General features: G+C 40.0%; 5 protein-coding genes across 15 annotated transcripts; 2 read left to right on the plus strand and 3 right to left on the minus strand.

Annotated features, from left to right (window-relative positions):
• Positions 1 to 186: 186 nt before the first annotated feature.
• On the minus strand, positions 187 to 4,318 carry LOC116189177 (pentatricopeptide repeat-containing protein At5g24830). Of its 2 annotated transcripts, XM_031518728.1 has the most exons (7): positions 4,178 to 4,318; positions 3,928 to 4,082; positions 3,633 to 3,812; positions 1,692 to 3,351; positions 1,065 to 1,276; positions 857 to 930; positions 187 to 779 (listed from the first exon to the last, which is right to left on the minus strand). In XM_031518728.1, the coding sequence occupies exons 1-4, from the start codon at positions 4,181 to 4,183 to the stop codon at positions 1,929 to 1,931; spliced, it is 1,764 nt and encodes a 587-aa protein (XP_031374588.1). In that variant the 5' UTR covers positions 4,184 to 4,318; the 3' UTR covers positions 187 to 779; positions 857 to 930; positions 1,065 to 1,276; positions 1,692 to 1,928. The 2 variants fall into 2 exon arrangements, with proteins under 2 accessions (XP_031374588.1, XP_031374587.1); XM_031518727.1 differs by having other exon boundaries at positions 187 to 930.
• A 440-nt stretch (positions 4,319 to 4,758) lies between these two features.
• On the minus strand, positions 4,759 to 9,320 carry LOC116189178 (cryptochrome DASH, chloroplastic/mitochondrial). 2 transcript variants are annotated; one of them, XM_031518730.1, is made up of 13 exons: positions 8,815 to 9,320; positions 8,296 to 8,435; positions 8,020 to 8,214; positions 7,664 to 7,789; positions 7,502 to 7,576; positions 7,204 to 7,320; positions 7,077 to 7,123; positions 6,841 to 6,917; positions 6,656 to 6,731; positions 6,483 to 6,552; positions 6,279 to 6,402; positions 5,577 to 5,626; positions 4,759 to 5,336 (listed from the first exon to the last, which is right to left on the minus strand). In XM_031518730.1, the coding sequence occupies exons 1-13, from the start codon at positions 9,239 to 9,241 to the stop codon at positions 5,115 to 5,117; spliced, it is 1,746 nt and encodes a 581-aa protein (XP_031374590.1). In that variant the 5' UTR covers positions 9,242 to 9,320; the 3' UTR covers positions 4,759 to 5,114. The 2 variants fall into 2 exon arrangements, with proteins under 2 accessions (XP_031374590.1, XP_031374589.1); XM_031518729.1 differs by having other exon boundaries at positions 7,502 to 7,582.
• A 3,658-nt stretch (positions 9,321 to 12,978) lies between these two features.
• LOC116189211 (putative RNA methyltransferase At5g10620) lies at positions 12,979 to 14,389 on the minus strand. 2 transcript variants are annotated; one of them, XM_031518773.1, is made up of 7 exons: positions 14,255 to 14,389; positions 14,119 to 14,150; positions 13,754 to 13,896; positions 13,573 to 13,639; positions 13,387 to 13,464; positions 13,162 to 13,307; positions 12,979 to 13,077 (listed from the first exon to the last, which is right to left on the minus strand). In XM_031518773.1, the coding sequence occupies exons 1-7, from the start codon at positions 14,307 to 14,309 to the stop codon at positions 13,038 to 13,040; spliced, it is 561 nt and encodes a 186-aa protein (XP_031374633.1). In that variant the 5' UTR covers positions 14,310 to 14,389; the 3' UTR covers positions 12,979 to 13,037. The 2 variants fall into 2 exon arrangements, with proteins under 2 accessions (XP_031374633.1, XP_031374634.1); XM_031518774.1 differs by having other exon boundaries at positions 13,754 to 13,979; positions 14,119 to 14,313.
• Positions 14,390 to 14,460: 71 nt separating this feature from the next.
• On the plus strand, positions 14,461 to 18,960 carry LOC116189212 (protein FAM32A-like). 8 transcript variants are annotated; one of them, XR_004152356.1, is made up of 5 exons: positions 14,461 to 14,596; positions 14,711 to 14,904; positions 15,068 to 15,222; positions 15,609 to 17,896; positions 18,150 to 18,960. XR_004152356.1 is itself a non-coding variant. In XM_031518777.1 (4 exons), exons 2-4 carry the CDS (start codon positions 14,748 to 14,750, stop codon positions 15,874 to 15,876), a joined length of 384 nt encoding a protein of 127 aa, XP_031374637.1. In that variant the 5' UTR covers positions 14,461 to 14,596; positions 14,711 to 14,747; the 3' UTR covers positions 15,877 to 16,075. The 8 variants fall into 8 exon arrangements, 2 of the variants coding, with proteins under 2 accessions (XP_031374637.1, XP_031374635.1); XR_004152358.1 differs by having other exon boundaries at positions 15,068 to 15,121; XR_004152359.1 differs by lacking the exons at positions 15,609 to 17,896; positions 18,150 to 18,960 and adding exons at positions 15,316 to 15,438; positions 15,531 to 15,565.
• A 2,932-nt stretch (positions 18,961 to 21,892) lies between these two features.
• On the plus strand, positions 21,893 to 24,158 carry LOC116189210 (patatin-like protein 2). Its single transcript, XM_031518772.1, has 8 exons — positions 21,893 to 22,044; positions 22,162 to 22,285; positions 22,390 to 22,571; positions 22,683 to 22,872; positions 22,994 to 23,155; positions 23,252 to 23,554; positions 23,673 to 23,845; positions 23,975 to 24,158. Exons 1-8 carry the CDS (start codon positions 21,908 to 21,910, stop codon positions 24,048 to 24,050), a joined length of 1,347 nt encoding a protein of 448 aa, XP_031374632.1. The 5' UTR covers positions 21,893 to 21,907; the 3' UTR covers positions 24,051 to 24,158.
• The last annotated feature ends 1,411 nt before the right edge of the window (positions 24,159 to 25,569 follow it).

A 25,569-nucleotide genomic window follows, 5' to 3' on the forward strand; every position in this document is an offset into this window, starting at 1 on the left:
CCTCGTTGTGCGATGTTAGGGTTGGGCTCATTTCACAATCCCAAAGCTTCGCATACCATCGATTTATAACTAAGACATTTGACTCGGTTGCCAATTTTGTACCTTTCGCAATAAATTTGTACATATCTTACACTTATTTGATTCATAAAATACAATTAAACTATGAAATTACTTTTTCTGCAAATCTTAGATGATGTCACGGATTTGATAGAAAAGTAGGAGAAAAATCCTATACTCCAATGCACCAATTCATTGCATATATACAACCCCGGATGCGCGGCAGTCCAAAACTTCAAGTTCGTGGGTGCAAATTGGTGCAGTCGCAAAGTTGAGGGTTCAAAATGGTTAAGACTTGAAACTTCAGGGTGAAAAATCTAATTTAACCTATTGCCGCTCGATTTGCCGCCTTGGGCAGTCGGAAATCGCCACCACGTCCGCCTGCAAACGTTTTTGTTTAAGCACCCATGTCTTCCTTTGCTCCTTCAAGAAATCTGGCCTTCAAGCTTCCGACATGTTCAACCAACACTTACGGCGCTTCGCCTATCGTCCATAGGTGCTTCAGGCCACTGGAACCAGAATTCCTAGTAGTAGAGGCCACAGTTACTCGCGTTTCCTCGACCTGACTCATGATCTTGGAGATATCATTATTCTGTGGAAACAGTGTCACCTTACGAACTATGATGCTATTTGGCGCCTCCAGCAAATGCTGGTACTATTTTATTTAGGTAATTCCTGTTATTTCCTTTGTGACGGAATGCGTGTTCGTTCATCACCTCAACCTGAAAAGGAACATCACCCGACTCTATAAACTCATCTCATGTTTCTAAAGCTACTAACGAGAAGTAGAGAGTTCCACCATGGAGCTTTTCAGTTAAAAGCAGTAGCATTCTTGCAAGCTGCATGAGAAGTCTGCATATGAGGTCCCTCCATCTGAAATTAAAAGCCACATGACTGTTATCGCTGCTTTCAAAATGCGTGCTATCATATAGCAAACATTTATACAACCAATAAATTCATCACATACGATTGCTGGTTAATTGATATATATTACAGGATATACTTACCCTACTGCTGACAACAATTATGTGAAGTTGACCACCTTTCTGAAGTGCTGGGAGCAACTTGTTTCCATCTGGGATGATCATGCACCGATTGGAACAGGAGAATTCCAGGCTACATAAAGATCGGTCCGCATCATTGGAAGCATGCCCCTTATACATTATTTCTCCCAATTGAAAGAGCATTCCTGACTGTTGGTTTTCTCTCTCCAGGATAACTGTACGATAATAACATAAAAGATCACAACGATCAGCACCCAGAGAATTACCGCATCTCAAGAATTTAAGCATCATGAAAAGGCAATTAAATCAATGGCCCTTTTTTGCTATACTGGTATGAGCACAGTATTATAACATGCAATAGCAACTGAGAGGAATAAATTGAAATCAACATGTAACTGATGTAGGCTTTCTTGAGTAGGAGAACAACAGAGGAAAAGAAAAAGATAAACAGATTAATGGTCATAGCTTCGTTCAATAAATATACAGCTCGAACACAGGTAATAGTGATGATATCCTGATTTCAGACAATGCAGCATGACCTTCGGAACAAGAATGCCACGATTTTCAAGAATCTACCATTGAAACTCTACGGACAAATGAGCACAAAATAGCATAAAAGTAAATGCATACCTATGAATAAGTAGACATGGAGCAGGCAGATAAAACCCAATCAGTCACCGCCAATTGTGGCTGAAAACCTTCAAGCATGATGCTAAGATTTCCAAATCACTGATGACTTGCAAGAGATGAGAAAATCCAAGTTTCTAGCATAAAAAATGGGTCTGAGTAATTCTTCACCTCCACAACTCAGACGTGAAGAGGAAACTCAATTAGACTGCAGCAGGTCAAGTTGAGGTAAAATAAGTATCAATTGGACCTCGTCATCCACTTGTGATAGAGGTTAATTGCCTTCTCATGCTGCCACATTCTGCCATATGTGTTGAAAATTATCTTGAAAGGAACATGATCAATTGGGATACCCGATTTGCCAAGCTGGGTGAAAAGCTCTTCTGCCCGATCCATATCACCTCTAATACAGTAGCCTCTAATTAACTCTGAATAAGTAATCACGTCAGCTTGACATCCTGTTCTCCGCATCTCATCATATAACTGAAGTGCAGAGCTTATTTCCCCTAAATTACAGGCATTGCCTATTAACAAATTGTAGGTTACCACATCAGCAAAAATACCCTTCAATTGCATCTCCTTTTTGAGTAAGCAAGCACCATCAGTGTTCTCTTTCTGCAGTTGTGCTCGTATTAATGCGTTATAAGTAAACACATTGGGTGCGATACCAAAAGCCAGCATCTGGTCCTTAATGGAGAATGCTTTATTAATATCTCCAGACCTTCCATAGCCGTCAATTAAACAGTTCCATATAAGTGGATCAGGCACCATTGAATTGTCCAACATTTGCTGCAGAAACTCATTTGCTCTAATAGCATCTCCTTGAATACAAAGACCTTGAATGATTGTTTTGTATGAAATCTGGTCTGGAGGAACTTCGCTCTCTGACATTAGATTGTGTATGTCAGAGGCTTCAGAAAAGTTTCCTTCTTTGCAAAGGCAACTTATGAGGGTATTATAGGTAAAAACATCAGGAAGAAACCCCCTTTTCAGCATTTCACAGAATGATGCATATGCATGTTTTATCTCCCCATTCGAGCAAAATCCATGGACAAGGACATTATATGCAACTAAATCTACCTTCTTGTAATCCCTGGACATCTTATTCCATATATGGAGAGCTTCAACCATGTTTCCATTCTTAAAGAAACCATCCATCAGTATAGTTAAGGTTATTAAGTCCGAACTGACACTATCACCATCTTCATCAATTATCTTCCCAAGAACCTCCCTAGCATCCTCCACAAGGCCTCTATTGCAGAGAGCATGCACGAGTATGTTACAAGTGATTCTGTTGGGCTGAACCCCAGCATTCACCATGTAGGAAAAGAGGAAGAGAGCTTTATCCACGTTACTAGCGAGACAGTAACCTTTGATATAACTGTTGTAGGTAACACAGTTGGGGTGGGGACCAATTTCTTGCATCTCCTCAAAAAGCGAATCTGCCTTCTCCAGTTTGCCACTTTTGCACAGTCCATTCATGAGATAGTTGTGAGAAACTACATCAGGAACTACACCTCTTTGAATCATCTTTTGTCGGAGCCATAGAGCTGCCTCCACCTTACCTTCCGCACACAACTTCCTAAGAGTACTGAAGTGTTCCCTATAACCAGCTCGGGAAATGCAAGCTGCATCACTAGTCCCCACAAGTGATATGCTTCCCCTGCAAAGTCAGATAGCAAACCGAAGTATAAGATTCAACAGGTTAGAAACATCAAATTGCAACGTCACATCCTCAAACCCCAAAATAAAGCAAGATGGAATTCACAATGAATAGAAATTTCATCGACAAATCCTGGCATGAGAAAAGACTTGTTCTTTTCCTTATCTATCAACTCAATGCGTCTCAATAAAGACAGCCCTCAGAAACTCATTAATCACCGTCTCCATCAGACCAGAGCATTTGGTTCAAAATTCAAACTTTTCCGCACCGAAGAAGCTAACCTCATTGTCCTAAGCCGTTCCAGGCTGCCCTTGAGCAGACCATCCAAAGCATTGTAAACAGCCTGCGGATCTCCCTTCCCCCCTAATCCCCCGTCTCCCGAAAACCAATCCTTGGTTTCCAACCACCATTCAGCATCATCATCTCCCGCCGTATCATCGAACTTGTTCTGCGAACTAACCCTTCAAGGAGAAAGTAGACGAGTTAAGTCTTATTCTATTGAGCTGAATAAGCAACAAAAAAAAAATCTTGTTCCAAACTTTGGATCAATTCCAATAGAGTATGAGAAGGAGGTGCCTGGAGCTGGGATCAATGCAGGCTCTCGGCGAGAGGATATCGGCTACATTGAGCTTGATTCTGTCGAGGGTCTTGTCGATCAGACGGAGGAGGAAGACTTGGGCGGACAAAAACAAGGAAGGAGACGATTCCCCGCAAGCGATTGAGAATGACAGCTGAGGATTCGCACGGAGAGATGAAAGAATCAGAAGAAATCAACGGAACAAGAATGGAAGAAAAGGGTTTGTTTGGGACTGAAGGGTTCACTGACAGCCATTGAAGTGCCCTGCGAACCGTCTCCGTAGCTGCGTCTTCTTTGAAGTGAAACCAACAATGGAGGCTCGAAGCAGGCGAAAGGGAGAGGCAAAGGCTGCCCTCAGTTCTTGGAAAAATAATTGGTACAGTTTTTGGCCCCTCAACTTGTACTTTTTGAACTTTTATCCCTGAACTTTGAAGTTGAATCTTCAGATACAAGTCCGGTTTTGGGAAGATTTCACACCTCCATTGGATCGAGTTTGCAGGTAATTCGGATTGGATTCCTTCCCTCTTGCTAAATAATCGAAGTTCTCTTCGGCCTCGGCCTAGATGAAACAGAGTATGCGAATCGGAGCAATCGAATTGTTCACCATAGTAAAAATTTATAACAATCAATGATTGTGATTGATCCAATCTAAACAGACAAAATCTCAATGTGATTCTTTCATGCAACATAGCAGCATTCGAACTTCATTTCCATTTCATTCACTCTCAGTTCTCTAATATTTTCTTCTTGTTTTGTGCCAGTTCGACGACTTCAAGTCAAGGAAATTAAGATATATAAATGGCAAAATGGAGGGAGAAAGAATAAGAGAGTTAAACTAAGAATTGAACAAGAATTTGCATATACTTTCCTCTGTAAGAAGATTGTACACATGATGAGAATCGTCCCCTTCCTTTCGCGTTTTGATTCTTCATATTGTTCATCACAAACACAAACATATTCAAATGGAATAGAACGATGATACTGCAGCTAAGGAAGGTGAGTTTTTTAGTCGGCATAAGTTGAGTCATCTCATCTCGCAGTTCATCCATTTTTCTTGATCTGGAGCCCAGGCCATGTATGATGCATTGGACCATAAAGAACATCCCAAGATGGTCCCATTTTGTCGATTCCATATGTTCCGAGCCGCCTTGCTTTCATTCTTCCCCTTAGTTCCTCTTAATTCTTTCTATCTCTGGTGGCTTCTCATATGTCTTCTCGTCGTCGAATCCCTTTGTCTAGTTGTTCGGCTCGGGTTCCCACTCTGGTGTCCGCGCGTGTTTCCAAACTTGAGTTGTACAATTTGTGGAATGTATGAGTTTCCAGGGAAGTGCCTTCGGTCTTTCGGCAATGATTGTAATTGAGGCAACCAAAAAGCCACATATTCCCCCTCGGGGTCGTACGTCTGCGACTGAAAAGAAAGAAATGATATGCACTTAACAAATTTCCTGATACCATCCCATTCCAAACTCGGACCTCTAGATGACTCCGGAGTTTCGACCAACTAGATCAAGAACTAAGAAGGCCACGAGAAATCCTTTCATTTGATAATGGGAGGCTCCCATCTCACCCGTAAAGATCTTTTTATCTGTAGAGCCCTTTATTCTTCTTTAGGAATACAAATGAAAGTGTCAAGCAAGAGGAAGCAAACCTGTTTCGGGATGCTGAAGTAACGATCCTCTCTGGGGTCATTCCCGACTCCTGTGCACAAAGAACAGAATTCATTACTATAGCTGAAAATTTCAGTTGAGAATATTAATCCTATATGGAAAAGATGCATCAATATCCATTGGTTTAGAAACCATCACTTATTAGCTTGAACTTCTAAATGAAAATCCATAGCATATATGTTGCGTGCCCACGCAACACCACGCCAAGCCTAGTATGTCCGAGAGTAGCCAAAAAGAGTGCCTTGTGTTAGTCCCCCTCACTCGAATATGGAAGATGAGCCCGATTTGAGGTCAGATGTTGAGAGCGGGTGTTTAATTTAAGAGCACACGATAACACGTAGGCACAAATAGACCATACGTTGCACGTGAGGACAAATGTTTGAGTTATTAACCCACATGAAAAATATGTATCAATATTCATTAGTTTATATGAGACTTAGTAACCGAGTACAGAAGATGAGCCCGAAGTTATTCCGGCTCAAGGTCAGCTGTTGAGAGAAAGTGTTTAAGTGTACGTGACAATGTGTAGGTAGAAATAGACCACACGTTGCACGTGAGGGCTAATGTTGAGGATATTGGGACTATTTCAAAAGATTGCAAGATTTCATAATTTACAATAATGACCATCCTAAATCACATACAGATGATTGAATGGATGCGAGAAACAAAATGAGTAGTATCACCTGCTCCATACGTCCAATTCCCATAATTAGAACATGGATCATAATCCAAGAGGCATGTCTCGAACCATTCAGCTCCCATTCTCCAATCAATGCCCATATCACGGACGAGAAACGAGCACACAATCTGTTGCAAATGACTTTCAAGCTGAATCACACTAGCCAACACAAAACAATAGTAAAAGTACCAATTTTTCTTTTGCTTACTTGTCTTCCTCGATTCGACATGAATCCTGTAATTGAGAGTTCGAGCATATTTGCATCAATCAGAGGATACCTGAGCATTAAGCAAGTGATGATAATGTAAGACCTGGATTACGGGAAACCAGAAATGTTATAGAATTCTTCATGGTTATCAATGCAAGAACAGTTCATTGTACCCGGTACGACCCTCTCTCCAGCTCTCGAACAGTTTTGGGTCTTGGCTCCACTTATGCTGCACTTTTCTCGGACCGCCTGGAAAAAGACAGTAAAGTATTTGCTCATGGTAGCGATTTACATATGGGAGAAGACTTCTGCTATTAATGGACTACATCAAGCACCAACGAACAGAGTAAAGACTAACCCAAATGAAATAGTGAGTTCCCGCATTTGATTGAAAGGAATCTGAAGTAGTCCCTCCATATCAGTTCAAACAAAACCCTGAAGCAAGGAAGAGACACCTCGATAAGAAAATGGTCTGACAATACGCAGATCACAACTTCAGAAGCATGAGAGTCTGATAATTCAAATCAATGCAAAGAGATGTGCTATATAACGATGGATATCTGCACATATATAAGAGAGGAAGGAAGATCGAACCAGTATGTGGAATCATTTGCCTGCCTTTCCTTCTCGTATCTCTTCACCTACATTAAGGACACAAAATCTCAACCAACATTGATTTCAGTGGAATAATATAAAACGTGCAGTGAGTCCTGAATGCAACCTCTTCATATATAAATCTAGGTGAAACGCATCCTGTGGCAAGCCATGGAGAGAATTTTGTCGAGTAGTCAGCCCCTAACATCCCATTCCTCGTATTCTTGTACACCCGTAGTAGATCCTATGCAAAACACCCAGAATAACACTTTCAACGATTATGTTGCTCTTAGCAGAAGTATAAGAGGTTGAGAAGCCATACGAAATATGTTGGAAGGAAGAATAGTCTCTTTCCATCACACATCACTTCGTGAACTGAACGGGAACATGATTTATTTACGAGTTGCAATGGTAATTTCGGTTACCTTCTTCCAGAAGTACTCAAATACTCTGCCCAGTGCTGCACTTTCGCCACCCAAGAATCTTATTCCCTTTCTGACCTGCATCTACTTGAACAGTCGATCTTAATCGTCTTACAGAGGCACTACTAACTTGCAATTTATTTCACTCGAGAATATTTGACTTGCCTTGTCAAATTGAAGGCCAAGCTGATCAATTGTAGGAACAGAACCCCAGTCAGTGACACTAGGTGTGGGTCCGAGTAACTCTGGAACCTTCACACAACCTCGGACTTTGCATTTAGATTCAACGGACTGCAATTATCATGATTGTCAAAAGGCAATTCTGAGTTCTCATGGGAGTCGATGCATATAGAACTGATCCTTTACCGCAACATCGTGTGAGGAGGAACTGATGCTCTGAAGCAGGTGAAGTTGTGGCCCACACAGCACGTTGTATGGGCCGTAATCGGTTCTTCCCACACCACATTATCACGAGGAAGGATCAGTGAGAACTTCCCTATATAAAATAGAGACATACATACCTTACGAAACTGAGTATATACATCAGGTAAATTCTCTGGATTAAATGGTAGGTCATCTATGTGGTACATAGTACTTCCCCAGATAAGTCGCAGCTTCGGATTCTTCGAATTGGGTAGCACTACTTGCTGCAGAGCTTTATTTACCCGTTTCTCGACACTCAGTTCCTCACTGCAAGTTTCTTGCTGGGCATACACCTGACTACAAAAAGAACTGTGAGGGCATGTTTGGCATTACCAAAATTAAACCGACTGCTAGCAATAGTTTAATGGCTCAACTGTGTGTGCCCCATATGCCTTTGCAACAGAAGGAAGGATCTCTTCGGGTTTCCCATGCTTGATGAGCAAATTAAGGCCCCGCTTCACGAGATTCTTCTTCAAATCATCCAAGCATTCGAGGAGAAATTGAGCTCTTAAGGCTGCAAATAAAGAGAATTAGTATAAAGTCCTTGATCTCACGAAAGTTCAGATCATTTGATACGCTTCATATGCGATAGAAAATCTTTAAGTATCACCATATAAGTCCGTGATCATTGCTATTTAATATAAGTGACTGATGATACTGAATTCTGTCCGACTGTTGGTTCCATCTCATTTGTTTGACACATCGAGAACAGAAACAGGAAAAGGTCAATACAATCGAACAGTTTACATTTACGAAGAACTTGTTGCACAAGATCCAACAGCATATATAGTGTTGACGTGTGTTCGATATACTACCTAGACGAATCTAAGCCAGCAGGCCAACACAATGAGCAACTCCATTCCAGTAAGCACGATAAAGAAAAACACGAGTACCTCCAGTTTTAGGGAACCCGAAATAATGGGTAGTCCCAAAGAGCCTCGGATCGACGCAGTAGACAGGCAAGACAGCCTCAGAGGAACTCCAGGCCTCGTACAGGGCCTCGTTGTCGATGACCCTCAGGTCGTTCCGAAACCAAAAGACAACAGTCCCTTTACCGTTTCTCCGGGAATCACCGGAAGCCGAGCAGTACCTGTGAAATGCCCGATCCGCAACGTGCTCCATCTCTCCGCTGTCAATGTCAGGGACATGGAACAGGACATTCTCCTGTCCTGCCTCGGTTCTCGAAGAGGAGCCCATGATTTGGGAGAGGAAGCAGAGTCTGATTCGGGAAGAAAGGAACGATTTTGAAGTGGGGATGGAGAGGTGATGTGTGAGCTCTCTCAGGGGGAGAAGTGGCAATGGAGAAACAGATATCGCCATTGTCGTTTAAGGATGGAAAGCTTCTCTTTCTCCTTCTCAGAGAGAGAGAGATGAGCTGAGGAGCTGGGAAGCTGCCACGTGGGCGCGGTAACTACCTTAGTAGAGAGAAAAAGTTCCTGTCGTTTTAAGGATGGAACCTTCTGTTTCTTCCTGACGTGTACAGTTCCTCACCTTGCAATGGGTTGCGGGTAATGTCGCATTTGCAAAATTGATTAGATGCTTAATGCATTTGATGGGAATCGCTTTGATTGAGCTCAGTTCACGGACTTAATCAGTGGGTAGTGATTAAATTTTGGGACTTCGATCGGAGTTTGAAGTGACTTCTCCCTCAGGGTCGTGCCTCTCGGTATAATAGCATAGAACATGTAGGCTATAGATGATTCTGTGCACCGTCGTGAACTCGGTTCAACCTCGCTCCTGAAACGGCCGGCCTTAACTCAAAGTACATGTGTAGTTCATAGCCTGAACTCAATCCCGCATCGCGCATCTTCATTTTTCTTCCCATTATTAGATTTCTTAGTTTCTCATCCCAATTACTTCGTATCGTAACAGCTAATGTTGTAAGATAAATGCATCTCCGGTATTTATTCCAGATGGTTGTTGTTTCCTGGACTTTGTTGCACCAGGTTGAGGTGCTCTGTTCTATTCTACTTAGAACCTTGGGGAAATATTTTTTTTTTCTGAGCCCAACTCTTTTTTAGAATCGATATAAGTTGTTTTGCTGGAGGTTGAGTTCATTTGCATTTTCTTATTATGCATCGGATATCTAGAGGTCTATCGATCATCTGACGAAAAAGATCTTGCTCATTAGCATATGATTAGCTTTATTTGTCATTAGGCTTAGAACTGCTTGAAATGGATAGAGTCATTAAGCAAGCTCACTTCAGCACTAATGTATCAAAGTTAGCTAGGGAGCTGGGCACTGTCTCTTATTCTAAAGTCACTCGGCGTATTTCGTATTTCAATTTGTGCCCTAGATGCTTTTCCCTAACGGCTGAATGTCTAGAAGGAATGGGTGGTTGCTGTGGATTGTTACTACCATAATAGTCGTCCTTGCACTTTGAGTTGCAGCAAATGCAGTTTGTATTCATGATTCTATTTATCCGGTTTCAGATAAACTGAAGGTGAACTCAGACTCGATCGCATAGAAAGAGGGTGGATCTGTCTGACCATGTAGCAGCCATATACGTCCACATTCCGTGAACTTGCTGCTGCAACCAAGATTTTCAGGGCTGACTGCTCGGCGTGGCGAAGGTGATTTTGGTAGAGCATATAGAGGGCCGTCTGGAGAGCATTATAAGTTCAAGTAAATTTATGACAGACTTATGGAAAATTAAGCTCCGAAGACATAAATATATCCTATCCTACAGCTTCATTTCGCTCGGGCAGATATCTACGGGTACGCCTATTTCATTTGGTTGTTCATATTTCAGCAAACCTTGAACATTTCTGGCTGTTTTGTAGGTGGTCGCGTCGCAATCAAGCAACGTGACCGTAGTGAGCTGCAAGGGAACAGGGAATTTCTGGTAGAAGTATCCATGCTAAGTCTACTTCACCATCCGAACCTGGTTAATTTGATTGGATATTGTGCTGATGGGGACCAAAGACTGTTAGTTTGTTTGTGAGTACATGCCTCTAGGCTCTTCGGAAGATCATTTACACGGTAAAATAACTTTGTAATTAAACTCACACTTTGAAGATGGCTCCCCTCTTTTTCTTTTTTGAATTAATAAAATTATAATTTTGTTTTTCGTTTTTGGTTCGTTTTGATTTATCATTAATTTTTCTGACGCTGTTAAACCACGTCAGATGTCACGTAGGGTTTCCGTGATAGTAGCTTGACGGTTGGACTTTTTTATAAATGGAATCGAATGTTGTGTATGAAATTGATTGCAAAAAAATTTCGATGTACCAAATTGATGGTTAGAGACAAATTCATATACCAAAATGATAATTCTCTCTTTAATTCTTTTCCGGGGAAGGCTCATCACTTGCACGATGCTATTGATCATGGCATTCTGCATTTTTTGGTTCATAGGAATGGAAAATAAGAATGCAAAATATTCTCGGTAGGCAAGAAGGCAAAATATTCGACGTCAAAGAAAGAACATGAAATTCTATGTATCCCCTAAACAATCTATATATCTATCTATAGGTATTGTAATAAATGAATTTATCAATCATGAATTTTGAGAAAACCTGACGAAACCTAATGAAATACTGGTGAAGTTTTGTGAATCAACCAAATTGGTGTAAGATACTAGTATTAGTATATCAAATAAACATGTACAATATATATATATATATATATATATATTATTGCAAAGGTCATACAGATTAATAAGGAAATTTCCTATCGAATATGAAAAAGTCAATATAATGAAATTTTTTATCTCAAAAAATAATAGTCTAAATTCCACTATATAATATATATGACATATATATAATCGGTAATAATGTTTAAGTCTCAACATATGATATATATATATAGAAATATATATATATATATATATATATATAAAAAGTTAATATAATGAAATTTTTATCTCAAAAAATAATAGTCTAAATTCCACTATATGATATATACGACATATATATAATTGGTAATAGCAGTTTAAATCTCAACATATGATATATACTGCAAATATATATATATATATATATATATTTAAAGTAAAGATTGTATGTATATGTTCCAATGTTTATATGTTATTGTGAATATATTGATTTTTATTAAATAGAGAAATTGTATATATGCACATGTTGGTTTATATGCAAATGTTATGTATTTTATTTGTTGTGTAATATATTTAAGTTGAATGTAAACGGCATCAAATTATTATATAATATATTTCTCTATTTGACATTTAAATTTAACTTTATTAAGTTGTAGATAATCTATATATTGCGTAATGTGTATAGATAGTCTATTGTATATCTTATTCCCTTGTATATATTATCTTGGGCTGTATACATATACTGTACATATTCTACTACATAATTAATGATAACAAAAACAATAAAAGATTCATGTATAAGATTGTTGAACACGTTTTAGATCTCAACTATAAACAAAATTATCAATTTTGATATGATTTTCCTCGATAAAAACATATACTTTGCGTGTTTGACTAAGTATATTATTTCATCAATAAAAAATAAATTATTACTAATTTATTATTTATAATGAAATTGAATTTCATTAATACATGTGAGTATAAGCCCAACAAATTTACAATCTAATTTTACAATGGTTCCGACATTTTATAACTCTTTTCTCCTAAAAAGGCTGGGAAAAAACTAACATAGAATTACTAGCGATTGCCATAGCGAATAACTACCTTATTCCCGAGTAGCGGAGATTCATTTATGCTTTGCCCCTTCCAAAGAGGATAAGCTAAGCGTTGGGCATTGGGCCATCTCAACATAAAGCCCGAGATTAAATTTCGGTCATAGGCAATACGATGGTGAAATTACGGCAAACCGAATGTTTGGGAATTGAGTAATTTTTCTTTATTCTACTCCATTTAACGTCACTTATTTTCAATTCGGCAACATAATTATTACATTTTCTCCTTTTCTTCAATTTTTTTTATATCACTCAATTAAAATTTTAATACTAAAATCTTTCAACTTTTCATTACGTTTTTCACAATTCAACAACACAATTATTACTTTATCTTAACTATTTATTACTTTTTCTCACTTTTTTTCATAATACAATAACACAATCGTTATTATTCAAAATAAATATAATTATTTATAGTTGGAGTAGAATGTCATTCCCAAATAAAGCCTAATGGTGGTACTTTTGACCCTTGATGATCGTCCAAGACCTAGAAATGGAAATCGAGTGTAAACATAAAAAGAAAACATAAACCGAGTGTCATAATCGATATAAGGGATTGCACCGCAGTTACCGGTAAAGTTGCTCCATCAGCACAACTAGAGCAATCTGATGGTTCAAGACCAGAGAAGATAACTTGACAGATTTATCGGCACGCTCACGCAACTTCTGCCCATGACCGTAAGGTCCACCGACGCAAAACGTTATCTTGGAAGCTCCCTGAGAAGCATATTCAAAATGCCCATTCGTCGCAAGGTTCCTAGACATGAATTACGTCGGGTTATAAAATGGTTCTTACCTTATTCGCAGCATCCCCAATCAAATCGGCCATCCTTTCAGACCTAATGTCCACACCACGCTCATCCAACATCACCACCTACATAAAACAAGAATCCAAGAGCCTTGGCTTATATAGACGACGAATTACGAACCATTTTTTGGTCGATTTGGTTTTGATATAATCATTTGCTTGTTAAGAACCTACCCATTCTTCGGGTCTAATGAGACTCGTAACGGCTACATCTTCATCTTCAACCTGAGCTTGCACGTCCCTAAAACCAGACCCGAACACACACTTATGTAACACCGAAAGACCGCACGAGCTCGAAGTAACAAAACAGAACACCATCTCCGATAGACGGCAATTCAAGAAAACCGGAACTTACCGTGCATTTTTAGGATTGGGGCGGACTAGAACGTCCTCGACTGCACAGTAGTGCCTAAGCTTGTGCATGTACTCATCCACTATTAGTTGAACTCCAGGAGATCTCTTTTTGCCTACGCTCAGGATCCGTATTGGGACTGCCCTCTGCGGAAAACCGACAAGAAGCGTCATCTAACCATTCCCAGCTTGTCCGTCTTCGAATTTCAGATAAGAATATATCATCATTTCTGGACAGTGAAAGAAGAAAACTTCGGTTCGACGAGCCGAAATAGGAAACGGGAATGGGAAAAGAATCGCTGAGATTGAGAATTGTCAAAACGAGCATGGAAGAATGGCATTAATGAAGTGAAGAGACGAGTGAATTACAACTGATTGGCCTGTGTATTTACATCCCCTGCCTGCAAAATACAAGACTTCATGATGTCCGACCAAACGTTGGAAGAGATAGTGAGTCTGGGAAGAACCCACAACAATGAGCAGAGAGCTATTCAGGATGAAGAACCTGGAGAGGTCGTGGAGCTCGCTGTGCAGAGACCGACAGTTAGCAAAATCGCCATTGACGAGCTCTAATGGCAATGGCGGAGCACAGCAAGCCCGATGATGTCTGACTCTGGCATCACCTAATCATGGGCTTGGCTGAAGGACAAAGAAAGAACGCAGCCCAGCAAGAACAGCCCAGACAATCTTAAACACGGTCTCAGATTCAGCCCACCGTCTGTCAGGAATTCCACACGTGACTCTCCGGAGAGTTCTTCCCTGTCTCCTCTTCTCCCCTTCTTACACTCCCCTCTCTGGATTATTCTCGTGGCAGGCAATCTTCTTAGCGTCAAGTCGCCAATCGGAGGTACGGTTTCTCTTCTATAGCCATCTTGATCACAATCCAAGACTGCCTTGTGGATCTTCTCTCTGTTTTCTCCGCGAAGTTTGATTGTTTTCGGGTGTGTTGGTTTTGCTCCAGAGCGCATGAATCTTCGGTGATTGGTGCCGGGTGAAACATGACGGCGGGGTACGAGAATGTGGTGGTGGGGAAACTGAAGCTGAAGGGGAAGCCCCTCGACGTGAAGGGCGGTGGTGGGGTTATTGGTGGCGGTGTTTCCAAAAAGAAGAAGAAGAAGCCAAAGGATCATCACCTCCTCTCTCAATCCTTCACAGGTTGTTTGATTGTCCAAATCCTTGACATCTCTACGATTTCAAGGCTATATTTGTGTTTGTCTTTGATCTTTCGCTGTCTTACGTTTTCTGTTTTACAACATTAACGATTGTTGTTTCCTTGGTATACTGCAAAATTTAGCCTTTATCTTCTTTGTAATGGAAGGGATCTTGACAGAGATTAGCTGTTGACCTGTGGGAGTTGGAGAGATGATTTTAGGTAATGATAAGGGCACCCAATTGCATATCGAGATGCACCTTACAATTCTCGAAACCTTATGATAGCGGCTGTGGATTTAGCATAGTTAAAGACCATGTTTGGTACGTATAACTGGAAAATTTCCAGAGTTGAATTCCCTCTTCCAGTCCATTTTCTGTCTGCATCATACGTGATCTGACATTATGCCTCATTAGGATTCTCTGGTTTTTCACTGGCAAAGTGTGTCTTCCAACGGAATCCTGATATCTTTAAGCCATTGAGTTACTGATCCTCGATGATGAGAACAGTTTTCTGATCGCAGCTCAGTGATTGTGGTGGTATGAATGTGAATTGTTTTTGAGCTCGAATATGCCCCGGGAACTTTTTGTGATTTCACTTCTTACTGGTCACACTTAATATGAATCTGCAGCCTATATTTCTTTGGAATTCCTTCAGCTCTTGTGATCGAGTTATTTACAAGCAGAAGTTTCTTTTTTCTTTTTTGGAGGCTGACAGGTGGAACCGGATTGGTATCGTCGGGCAACAATGCAAATGTGAACGAGACAGAAACCGATGGTGGAAGAGTGAGTCATTCCACATTTGAAGATCGCCTCACGCCCGCTGAGAGGCGATTCCTCCAGCAGAGGGAGAAGATTGAGCTGGAGAGGCTCGCAAGGATGGCGAACAAGTCTCACCGCGACCGGATCCAGGAGTTCAACCAGTATCTGGCGAACCTCAGCGAGCACTACGACATCCCTAAAGTGGGGCCCGGTTAACTTATGGATCGTGTCCGGAAAATTGTGCCGGTCATCTTGTTTACGATGATTCCAATTCTTTGTTCCATTGTTTCTGAATGTTTGTGTCGGACAATGTCATCGGAATATCTTGAATGCATATTGATGGTGCTTTGCAATCTTACTGTACCATTTGGGATCCTAGAATGATTAACTGATTGGTTCTTGCCATCGAACTTCAGAACTGTGACTCTGAGAATTTTTTTTAAGAATGCTTTTTAAGTATTTTATTATTTTTACTGAGATCGAATGATGATTTTGCCCTTAAAAAATATCAATCGTGGGCAAATTACCTAATTTCAGGATGCAAATATTTCTTCTTTTACCTATAGAAAAAAAGTACGCAAATATTTGTTACCCCAAAAGGTGAGAGGGCGGATTGCTTTTTACTTGTTTGTTGTTCATTCATTAACTGATTCTCACCTTTGCCCTAATCTCTAGTTGTGTTGTTGCTTGAAGAAAAATATATTGATTTGAAATAAGTAAAAATATTTTAGAAGTAACAATTTGAAACTGCAAAAATTAAATTTAATACCTGAACTAGAGAATAATCAGAATGAAGCAATTACGCAGCTGCTATCACGCTCACAAATGAAGCCAGTGCTCCTTCTCCTAGTCGACCTGCCATTCGCAGGTCGTGCGATACCTTCACCGACAAGGATCTTCAAATATCTTCAAGGTGAAACGTTTTTATGTTCATCTTTGTTTGCTTTGCCTGATTCTGAAATTGAGTAGGTGTTCTTGAGGTTTGATCTATCTATTTAGGGGATCTTGTTTTTGTGTTCTTCGGTTTGGTATTCCCTGACAATGAAATCTGTTGCTGTCTTATTAATTGGTTTGCATAGACAAACCTGTATGTATGATGGCGTAGGTCTGATTTTTCATTCATAATTGGTTTGAAGCCGTTCTTTGATTGTTTTGCTGCTTAATCGATTGCACGCGTAATCGGCTATTAGGGATGGAGAAAGGATCCTCATCTGTGTGGAATTATTACTTGTTTCGATCGCATCGCCTTCTCGGTAGCTAGCTGATTAGTTGAAGGGAAGCCTGTGTGACCTCAGAGTTCTAATTCAGCGGTGAGTGTAGTTTTTAGCGTGCTTGATCACTGTTTGACAAAATGTTAATTAACAGATGATGCATAAGAAGAAAAAGATCTTTTCTACAGCTATGTACGTCCCGGTGTCTACAGCATCAGTGCCATAGAGGTCCCGACCCAAAGCCGATGCAATGCTTCTGAGGATGTTACTGAAATTGAGCTGGTCCCGGCGCTCGAGCTCCTCGTGGACATGGCGGTTCAATGGGTGATGATGAGTTTCCTTATGGCATGGCCTTTGGACAGCTGGGCAACCGGCTGTATATGATCGGCAGTGAGTATTTGACAAGGCCTTTCGACAGCGAGCCTCAAGTGTCCTCTGATGTTTTTGTTCTCGACCCTTCTTTCCTTAAGTCGTGGGCCTATTCCACTCGGAGGGTCACCAGAAAGTCCTTACTCGCCTGGTCCAACGCTCAACGAACCCAAGGGTTGGCCGTCCGTGATTGCATGTGCTGATAAACTCTACGTGCTGCCCTATACCTTCTATCCTTTATCAGCTCCATATTCGGGTTCAGTAGTTAAAGTCCTCGATCCACTTTACAATTCCTGGACCGATTTCTAGCGCTGCCCCTTGGTCGTGGCTCTAGTTATCCCACCCCATGACTACAAGCTGCAATCCTCCGCAGCAATTGGAACAAAGATATATATATCTTGCTTGGTCTCGGAATATATGAGCTGGATACGCTTTATCCCGACCTTGGCTGGAGGTTTTTTCATGTACTCGGTGGAGTCGATAGATTTCCTCGCCACGAAGCTTCTATCTTCATCGACGACCTGTGGATCATGCCACGTGGGTTTTGCGGCTCTCTAGTCGCCTACGATATTCGACGCGAGAGCGGGTTGGCCGAAGCGGTCGAGGTGAAGGGTACTAGAATGCTACCAGCCAAGTCCGATTAACCCCAGATAGAAGTATGTTTGCTGGTTTACTTACCGAAAAAGAAACTGTTTCTGGTTTTTTCTTTTCCCCGGTTTTGTTTTCCTCTTTCAACTTAGTTTAGAGTACCACTTTTATATAATTTTCTCTTCTATGCTGCTGGGGGAAATGCAATGGTGGTCAGGGCCCTCTTGATACTGCAAAATTGAGTTTTGTTTCATTTTTGGGACTTACAAGTATATTTTATATGGACATTTGTATGATTTGCTTTTGCTTTTGCTTGTGCAGTTCGATTCCACCTAGTCTCGAGTGATTTTGCTGAAGCATGTGCTGCAGCTGAGCTGGTATGATGTTCCGTTCATACCAAACGTGGTCCGACATTCTGCTGAAATGCTCTGTTTTCGCACCATGGAAGTGTATTTTCTGATGGAATCCTGTTCTCTTTACACCGTTGAGTTGATGATCCTCGGTAATGAAAACAATCCTGTGATTGCAGCTCGGGTGATTGTTGTGGTATGAACGTGAATTGTCTCTGAATTTGAATATGCCCCGGGAGCTTTTTGTGATTTCAGTTCCTACTGGTCACAGTTAATACCATTCTGCAGCTTATATTTCTTTGGAATTCCATCAGCTCTGGTGATCGAGTTATTTACAAACGGAGGTTTTTTGGTATTTAGGAGGCTGACAGGTGGAACCGCATTTCAACTATAGAAATGTGATAGAGATGGACACCGATGGTCGAAGAGTGAATGCTTCCACATTCGATGATCGCCTCATGCCAGCTGAGAAGGGGGTCCCTCCAGCTGAGGGAGAAGATTGAGCTGGAGAGGCTTGCGAAGATGGCGAGCAACTGCAAGTCCAAGTCCCCCACGACTGGATCCAGGAGTTCAACCAGAACCTGGCGAACCTCAGCAAGCACGACGTCCCCAAAGTGGAGCCTAGTTAACTTCACCGATTGTATCCGGAGATTTGCGCCAGTCATCCTGTTTTACGATGATTCCTATTCTTTGTTCCATTGTTTTCCAGATATTTGTTTCGGAGAATGTTGTCGGAATAACAGTGTCATTGGCATTTTTAAGCTCCCAAGAATACGATTAACTGATATATTCTTAGCATCAGACTCCACAACTGGGAGAGGTCTTTCATAGTTGTTGGCCTTCTAAGCTAGCTCCTGATCTCTGTTTCTTTCCAACTCCTCCCCGACGGAAAGACCGAGCATGAGAAGATTGATCGAAAACAAGACAATCATATTTTTCAAAATGAGTCTCAATCAGTGTGAGAAGCTCATGTCTTCAAATGATTGAGATATGACGGGTTAAAGATAAGCCCTCGGATTATCTGGATCAAGTAATTTTACTTGAAAAAATATAAGTAATATATTTGAATGCATCAGTCATGCGCGTAGCCATTTTGTGAAGTATATCCGATTTGACTGAGGGAGTTCATGTAAGTCGGTCCCGATATGACCTCCAGCACTTTCATGGTGGATCGCACCTTATGAGAGTAGTTATACCAGTCAAAACTGCAAAGATTCAGAAATTCAAAAACTAATCGTCTGTTTATCGTTTACAAGTGAGACTTATAGTATGAAACGGACCGTTTGTTAATCCAAACCAAATATTGTGGGTGCTCAGGCATCCTTTATTCATCCCTAAAGGAAAAAAAAAATCTCCATCCCGTGAGAAAATCCTTAGGTAGTTGATATATAAGCTACATATTGAGAAAGCTGATCTCATCACTGTTTTCATGATCAAACGTATAACGCATTTGAAAGAAAGCAACAAAAGAGTACCTTTACGAGTCTCTCAGTTACCCGAAAGAGGAGCCAAACAATAATGAATCGTGAAATCAATATATAACTCAAACATACATGGTTCTCGGTCAATCGTGCGCGCGAGTGTTTAACGAAACTTCTCGGAACCTCTCGCGGTTGATTAAGGATTACAAAGCAACCAATTGGACCCCGTAAAGGTAGGCATTCGTCGACTTTCTCGAACCCAATTATCTGCAAGATAGTCTCATTACGATTCAAATGTTTCCCTCGGTTTTGAGATGACCATGTCAGAGTTATGTCCGAGAGTATATCATGCCAAGACATGTATATCCTTGATCTAGCCAGGGTTTCCTTCCTTCCCCTTGTATGTTTAATTAATATAAATTATAATCTTATATATATATTCAGCCTATTTTATTTAGTATATTTCGGACCCTTTCGACTCATATAGGAGAACCGTTCGTCTCTCTTTGACTTGGAGCACATGCATGCACCCAAACAATAATCACGCGGCCGTCATCGTAACCATCCTGATTTTGAATTGACGATCTAATGATGTAATCAAAAGGCCTTCTACTTACCGGCTAGGCTTTCTTCTCTTAGTACTATCTTCTTTTGCAGACGACTCTAACGTAATTGTTTTATAATATACGCGTAGTTTTAATTTTATTTGTATTCAATCGTTTTGTTCGTGTGGATGTTCATTTGTATAATATAAAGCTTAGGGGGACGTGTTTAATTGTAATACGGCTACAGCTTGATGCCATCTAGTCGTTTCATCACACCAATACATAATCAAGGCTCTTTCTATTGATTGAGGATGCCATCATCTGTAATCTTAATTTCGACTTATCATATTAATAATTAAGACTTGCTTAATTTGCAAAGGATAGACTCTTAAAATTGATTAAGATCCATATTTTAAAGCTCCCTCTCTCTCTCTCTCTCTCTCTCTCTCTCTCTCTCTCTCCATATATAATTAATGTTATCTGATTCGTACAGGACATTATCCGCTCGATGATGTTATAGTCATTCAAGTCCTGCGGTTTAAAGCTTTTTTTTTTTTTGGGCCATGAACACATCTTCATTGCAGTTTTAAGCTTTTGACCGCAAGCTATATGCATAACGTACAACAACCGTGTGGCCAAATCATGTTGAATAGATCAACTTACACGGTTCGGTTTGTATTGCTTACTATTTGTAAACAAAACTCTTTTTTTTTTTTTTCTTTTCGATTCATATCATCGATAGCTCGGTTTTGAATATTTTCCAACAGCCTTACTTGTTAAAGAGCGCAACTATAATCATCCTAGCGCATGTAATTCATTGTCGATAAGCAATCGAAACCAATACACGCTTGAAGTAATCGGGTAGCATCCCGTCGAGAGTTTAATTAATCACATATTCTGCACTCTGTTTTGGATAAACAATTAACCAATTGTGCTACCATTATTTAAAAACAAAGTTGCTGTGAACTGTGGTTCTAAACACATATGTTTCACGCCTGCGCGGATATGATATATTAAGAAGCAATTTAACTGGATTCCTAACAATATGAGTTCATCACGTGCATTAGTCCTTATTAGAATCTCTCACGAGGAAATTATTCAATTGTGTTGAATTCTTCGTCATGCTGCTGCAGACGAAAGAGCCCCTCAGCCATTCAAATCTACAATTTCTTTTCTTAGTTTGCCGCCTTTTGTGAATCAAAGTTGCTTGACATCAAAGAATTAATAAATGTGTGTTCGACAACAGTTTCTGATCCACAATGACCCATATCTACATAAGCAATACACACACACACACACACACACATATATATATATATACATATGTATACCTTTTTCTCTTAGTTTAGTCAAGAATAGCATGAGCCGCATGATCGAAAATCTGAGTCGATCTAGACCGTTTAGATGCTCGAAAGGATATGGATATGCAAAAGGCTCTATGATGCTCAGGACCTTTATAATATATGCAATTATTCAACTACAATTCTACTCTCTTCCTGATTGTCCAACCTACAATTCTCACATGACCTTCTCTGTCCCTAGGGACCATTTTCCATATCCATAAGCATCAACAGAAATAGTCTATGACATTTGCACGCCAGGGCCATATATAGAAACTCTATTTAATTTTATAGGATATTGACAATACAAAATTAAATATTATATGTAATTAATATCCAAAATGAGTGAAATTCTCCAATTTCCATCGTGATTCATGTACGTGCATGACATGTTTGCAAGTTGATCGGGTGAAGAGAAGGTGAATGAGGTGGAGAAGAATCAGAAAGCCTACAAATACCCCCTTGGTCGATCTCATCCTCAACCTCAAAACATATAAGCTCGAACAAAAGCTTCTCTTCTCTCTTAATATCTCCTTTGGCAAGCTATCTCAGGCATTAAGGTCTTTTGAACTCATCATATAGAGGCCTTCTTGGTTGCCCTCCCTTAGCATTGATATATTTGATATTAATTGTACGTAGTTCACAATTCATCTGATATCCCATATGGAACCATCCAGCTCTTCGACACATTTGCAGCCTCCAACATATGGGAACCTAATCACTGTTCTCAGCATCGACGGCGGTGGAATCCGAGGGGTCATTCCCGCAACTATATTAAGCTTCCTTGAGTCCGAACTTCAGGTGTACACATACATATGAGATTAACCTAAAGTTCCTGCCCCATGAAAAGATCGTTCCAATTTCATGACCCTTAAGTAACTCTTTTTCGTTTGTTCTTTTGATAGAAGCTGGATGGGGAAGAGGCAAGGATTGCAGATTATTTTGACGTGATTGCAGGAACAAGCACTGGCGGTCTAATAACAGCAATGCTCACGAGCCCTGATGAGAAAAATAGACCCATGTTTGCTGCCAAGGACATTAAGGAATTTTACCTTAAGAACTGCCCTAAGATATTTCCTCAGGACAGGTGATCAACAACAATTCATTTTGTATACATTTACGTGGGTCCGAAAACGTACTATTGTTATATGTTCTTACAACTGTATCTCTAGTGAAATTTTTGCTTCTGAATTTACAGTTATACTCCATTTGCTTCCGCTGAGAAGATTGTGACAGCTGTGATGGGGCCAAAATACAACGGGAAGTACTTGCACAGCCTCGTCAAGGAAAAATTGGGAGACACGAGACTGCACGAGACGCTGACGAACATTGTAATCCCAACGTTCGACATCAAGCAGCTTCAGCCGACCATCTTTTCTAGCTATCAGGTTCATCATCTAGTCATGAGATAGAATTTGGGGTGTGTGTATGTATATATATAAAATTAATCATTTACATGTAGATTTTCTGTTCACTTGGAATAGTGGTGTTTCTTGGTTGATTGCTCAGTTGAAGAAGAAGCCCACCCTTGATGCAAAACTCTCAGATATTTGCATTGGGACATCGGCAGCACCGACTTATCTCCCTGCACATTACTTCCAAAATGAGGATCACACAGGGGCCGTAAGAGAATTCAATCTCATCGATGGTGGTGTAGCCGCAAATAATCCGGTATACACGTGAAAAACATATGCATCTATTATGTTACGTTTTCTACCTTGTTCTGTCCAACAATCTTATTTTGTTCATTTTCTGGACTTCTTGCAGACTCTAGTTGCAATGAGTGAGGTGACAGAAGAGATAAACAGGGGAAGTCCCGACTTTTTCCCGATAAAGCCGATGGACTATGGGAGGTTTCTGGTGATATCACTGGGAGCAGGCTCTGCGAAAGCTGCACAAAAGCACACTGCAAAAGAAGCAGCAAAATGGGGCGTACTGGGTTGGCTAACGGCCGGGGGTTCCACACCGCTCATCAATGTGTTCACTCAGGCCAGTGCCGACATGGTCGATCTTCATCTATCAGTGGTCTTCCAGGCACTCCACACCGAGAAGAACTATCTTCGGATTCAGGTACACATACCACAAAAATTTATTTGGCTTCAGGTCTTTGATGAGTGAAATTGCAAGAAGACTTTGATTAACATACATGTGCGCACACGAGGAAAATTGATTGCCCGCCTATGTACAGGATGACACATTGCATGGAGTAGTTTCTTCGGTCGACATAGCAACGAAGGAGAACATGGACGATCTCCTCAAAATCGGGGAAGGATTGTTGAAGCAGCCCGTCTCCAGGGTGAACCTGGACAGGGGTCTGGTCGAGCCAACTGATCGGGAGACAAACGAAGAGGCTCTAAGAAGGTGCACAATTAATCGATTATTTTACAGCATGAAAGATATAATTGTCATAAATCCCACTGCAATAATCTGTCTGTGTGTATATATATATTCTATTAATATATATAATTGAACTTCGATCTATATGTGCAGGTTTGCAAGGCTACTATCTGACGAGAGGCATCTTCGTCTTGCTAGGTCACCCCATGGCCGTGCACATAATCCGTAGTCGCGTCCCGCAACATACCAATTATTAATCCTCTAAATTTATTTATTTTTGTATTATTATTCTTTTGTATTTCAATAAAGCGATTGCAAGGGAAATGATGTCGATCCACATGTGTTTTTTTTCCAGTTATAATAAATGCTCATGAACCTAATATAAGGCGTCGACTTGAAACTAAAAGGTCATGTATTCGACTATCGTCAATAGGACTTGTGTTTATGCATAAACAAATATTACTCACAGCAAACCGATTTCTTGAAAATATATCCAATGATGCGTACTCGTAATCTAAGCTAACTTACTAGCTATAGTACATTCCCTTTTTAATATAATTATCTCAAATAACGGCAAAGGCGTCGAAGTTCGGTTTAAATTATAAAATCATCTGCATAAGTTATGACCAAGGGAGAAGTACGAATTAGCCTTTCTAATTTGATCATAAAGGAAGAAATTGGAACCATTATTATTTTATCCTTTTTGGTCTATCTGTTTGCTTCTATTTTGTCTCTTCCTTTTCATCGTCAATAGTAAAATAGTCCAGGAAAAGGCAATATCTATGATAGAATCCCCACACATCATGCAATTATGACATACAAACTGAAGTTTTTTGTTTTGTTTTTCTTTTTTTCTTTTAGGGTAAATTACAAAAAAAAATTCAAATTTTGTAAAATGTCTCAATTTTGTCCTAAATTTTGTTTTGTAACAGAAAAAATCATAAGTTTTCTAAAATGTCTCAAAAATGACCTCCGTTATAATTTCCGTCAATTTTTGCCTACGTGTGACCTACGTGGACTGTTAAAGTGACCCACCATCAGTAGCAAAAGTTGACGGAAGTTATAACGAATGTCATTTTTGAGACATTTTAGAAAACTTATGGGTTTTTTTGTTACAAAACAAAATTTATGACAAAACTGAAACTTTTTACAAAATTTGAGTTTTTTTTTGTAATTTGCCCTTTCTTTTAATGAAATTTGAAACAATTCGTTCACCTAATCATTCTTCTACTAGTCAACTTCTGTTCATTAATCATTAGGTCACGCCCTTTTTCTCCAAGAGAATCTGAGGCTGTTTAGTCATGCATTGAATATAATAAATAGGTGCATCTATAATAACAGGATCTAACTCGGGTTTACTCTTTGCTCTTCTTTGATTAATAACGATATGTGCTCTACTGCATACACTTATCTCACGGTCCTGATTATCGTAGACAGCGACTACTTATTTGCATCGAGTGCGCTGTGCTCTCGCAGCATGCAGGAAGGTCAAATTTTCCAAATTAAATGTAATGATATTTTCAAATCAACATTAAATAGCTTTGTAATCAATCATGTAAAGGACTCGTCTCATGTACATTTACCTATTGTAAATATATATGTAATATATATTTCGTTGGTGAGCCATGCAGATAGCATAGCCCTATATATATATATATATATATATATGATGAGTAGCACTTAAACATATGCCTGCATATGTGTCATATCGTCACGACAAGATGGCCTCAATTCGTGGTATCAGCAGC

This window comes from Punica granatum, chromosome 8, assembly GCF_007655135.1.
Source record: "Punica granatum isolate Tunisia-2019 chromosome 8, ASM765513v2, whole genome shotgun sequence".
NCBI classification, from domain to species: domain Eukaryota; kingdom Viridiplantae; phylum Streptophyta; class Magnoliopsida; order Myrtales; family Lythraceae; genus Punica; species Punica granatum.

Coding starts and splice junctions, on each gene's coding strand:
- LOC116189178 (XM_031518729.1), bottom strand. CDS start 9,241: ATGGCGATATCTGTTTCTCCATTGCCACTTCTCCCCCTGAGAGAGCTC. Junction 6,918..7,076: donor GCAAATGATTCCACATACTG/GTTCGATCTTCC, acceptor TCCTTGCTTCAG/GGTTTTGTTTGAACTGATAT. Junction 5,627..6,278: donor GAATTGGACGTATGGAGCAG/GTGATACTACTC, acceptor CTTTGTGCACAG/GAGTCGGGAATGACCCCAGA.
- LOC116189177 (XM_031518728.1), bottom strand. Junction 3,813..3,927: donor TGCATTGATCCCAGCTCCAG/GCACCTCCTTCT, acceptor TTCTCCTTGAAG/GGTTAGTTCGCAGAACAAGT. Junction 3,352..3,632: donor GAACGGCTTAGGACAATGAG/GTTAGCTTCTTC, acceptor CTGACTTTGCAG/GGGAAGCATATCACTTGTGG.
- LOC116189211 (XM_031518773.1), bottom strand. CDS start 14,309: ATGGCGATTTTGCTAACTGTCGGTCTCTGCACAGCGAGCTCCACGACC. Junction 13,897..14,118: donor AATACACAGGCCAATCAGTT/GTAATTCACTCG, acceptor GGTTTTCCGCAG/AGGGCAGTCCCAATACGGAT. Junction 13,078..13,161: donor CTGATGGAGCAACTTTACCG/GTAACTGCGGTG, acceptor TTCCATTTCTAG/GTCTTGGACGATCATCAAGG.
- LOC116189212 (XM_031518775.1), top strand. CDS start 14,748: ATGACGGCGGGGTACGAGAATGTGGTGGTGGGGAAACTGAAGCTGAAG. Junction 14,905..15,616: donor CCTCTCTCAATCCTTCACAG/GTTGTTTGATTG, acceptor GGAGGCTGACAG/GTGGAACCGGATTGGTATCG.
- LOC116189210 (XM_031518772.1), top strand. CDS start 21,908: ATGAGGTGGAGAAGAATCAGAAAGCCTACAAATACCCCCTTGGTCGAT. Junction 22,873..22,993: donor CCATCTTTTCTAGCTATCAG/GTTCATCATCTA, acceptor TTGATTGCTCAG/TTGAAGAAGAAGCCCACCCT. Junction 23,846..23,974: donor AACGAAGAGGCTCTAAGAAG/GTGCACAATTAA, acceptor CTATATGTGCAG/GTTTGCAAGGCTACTATCTG.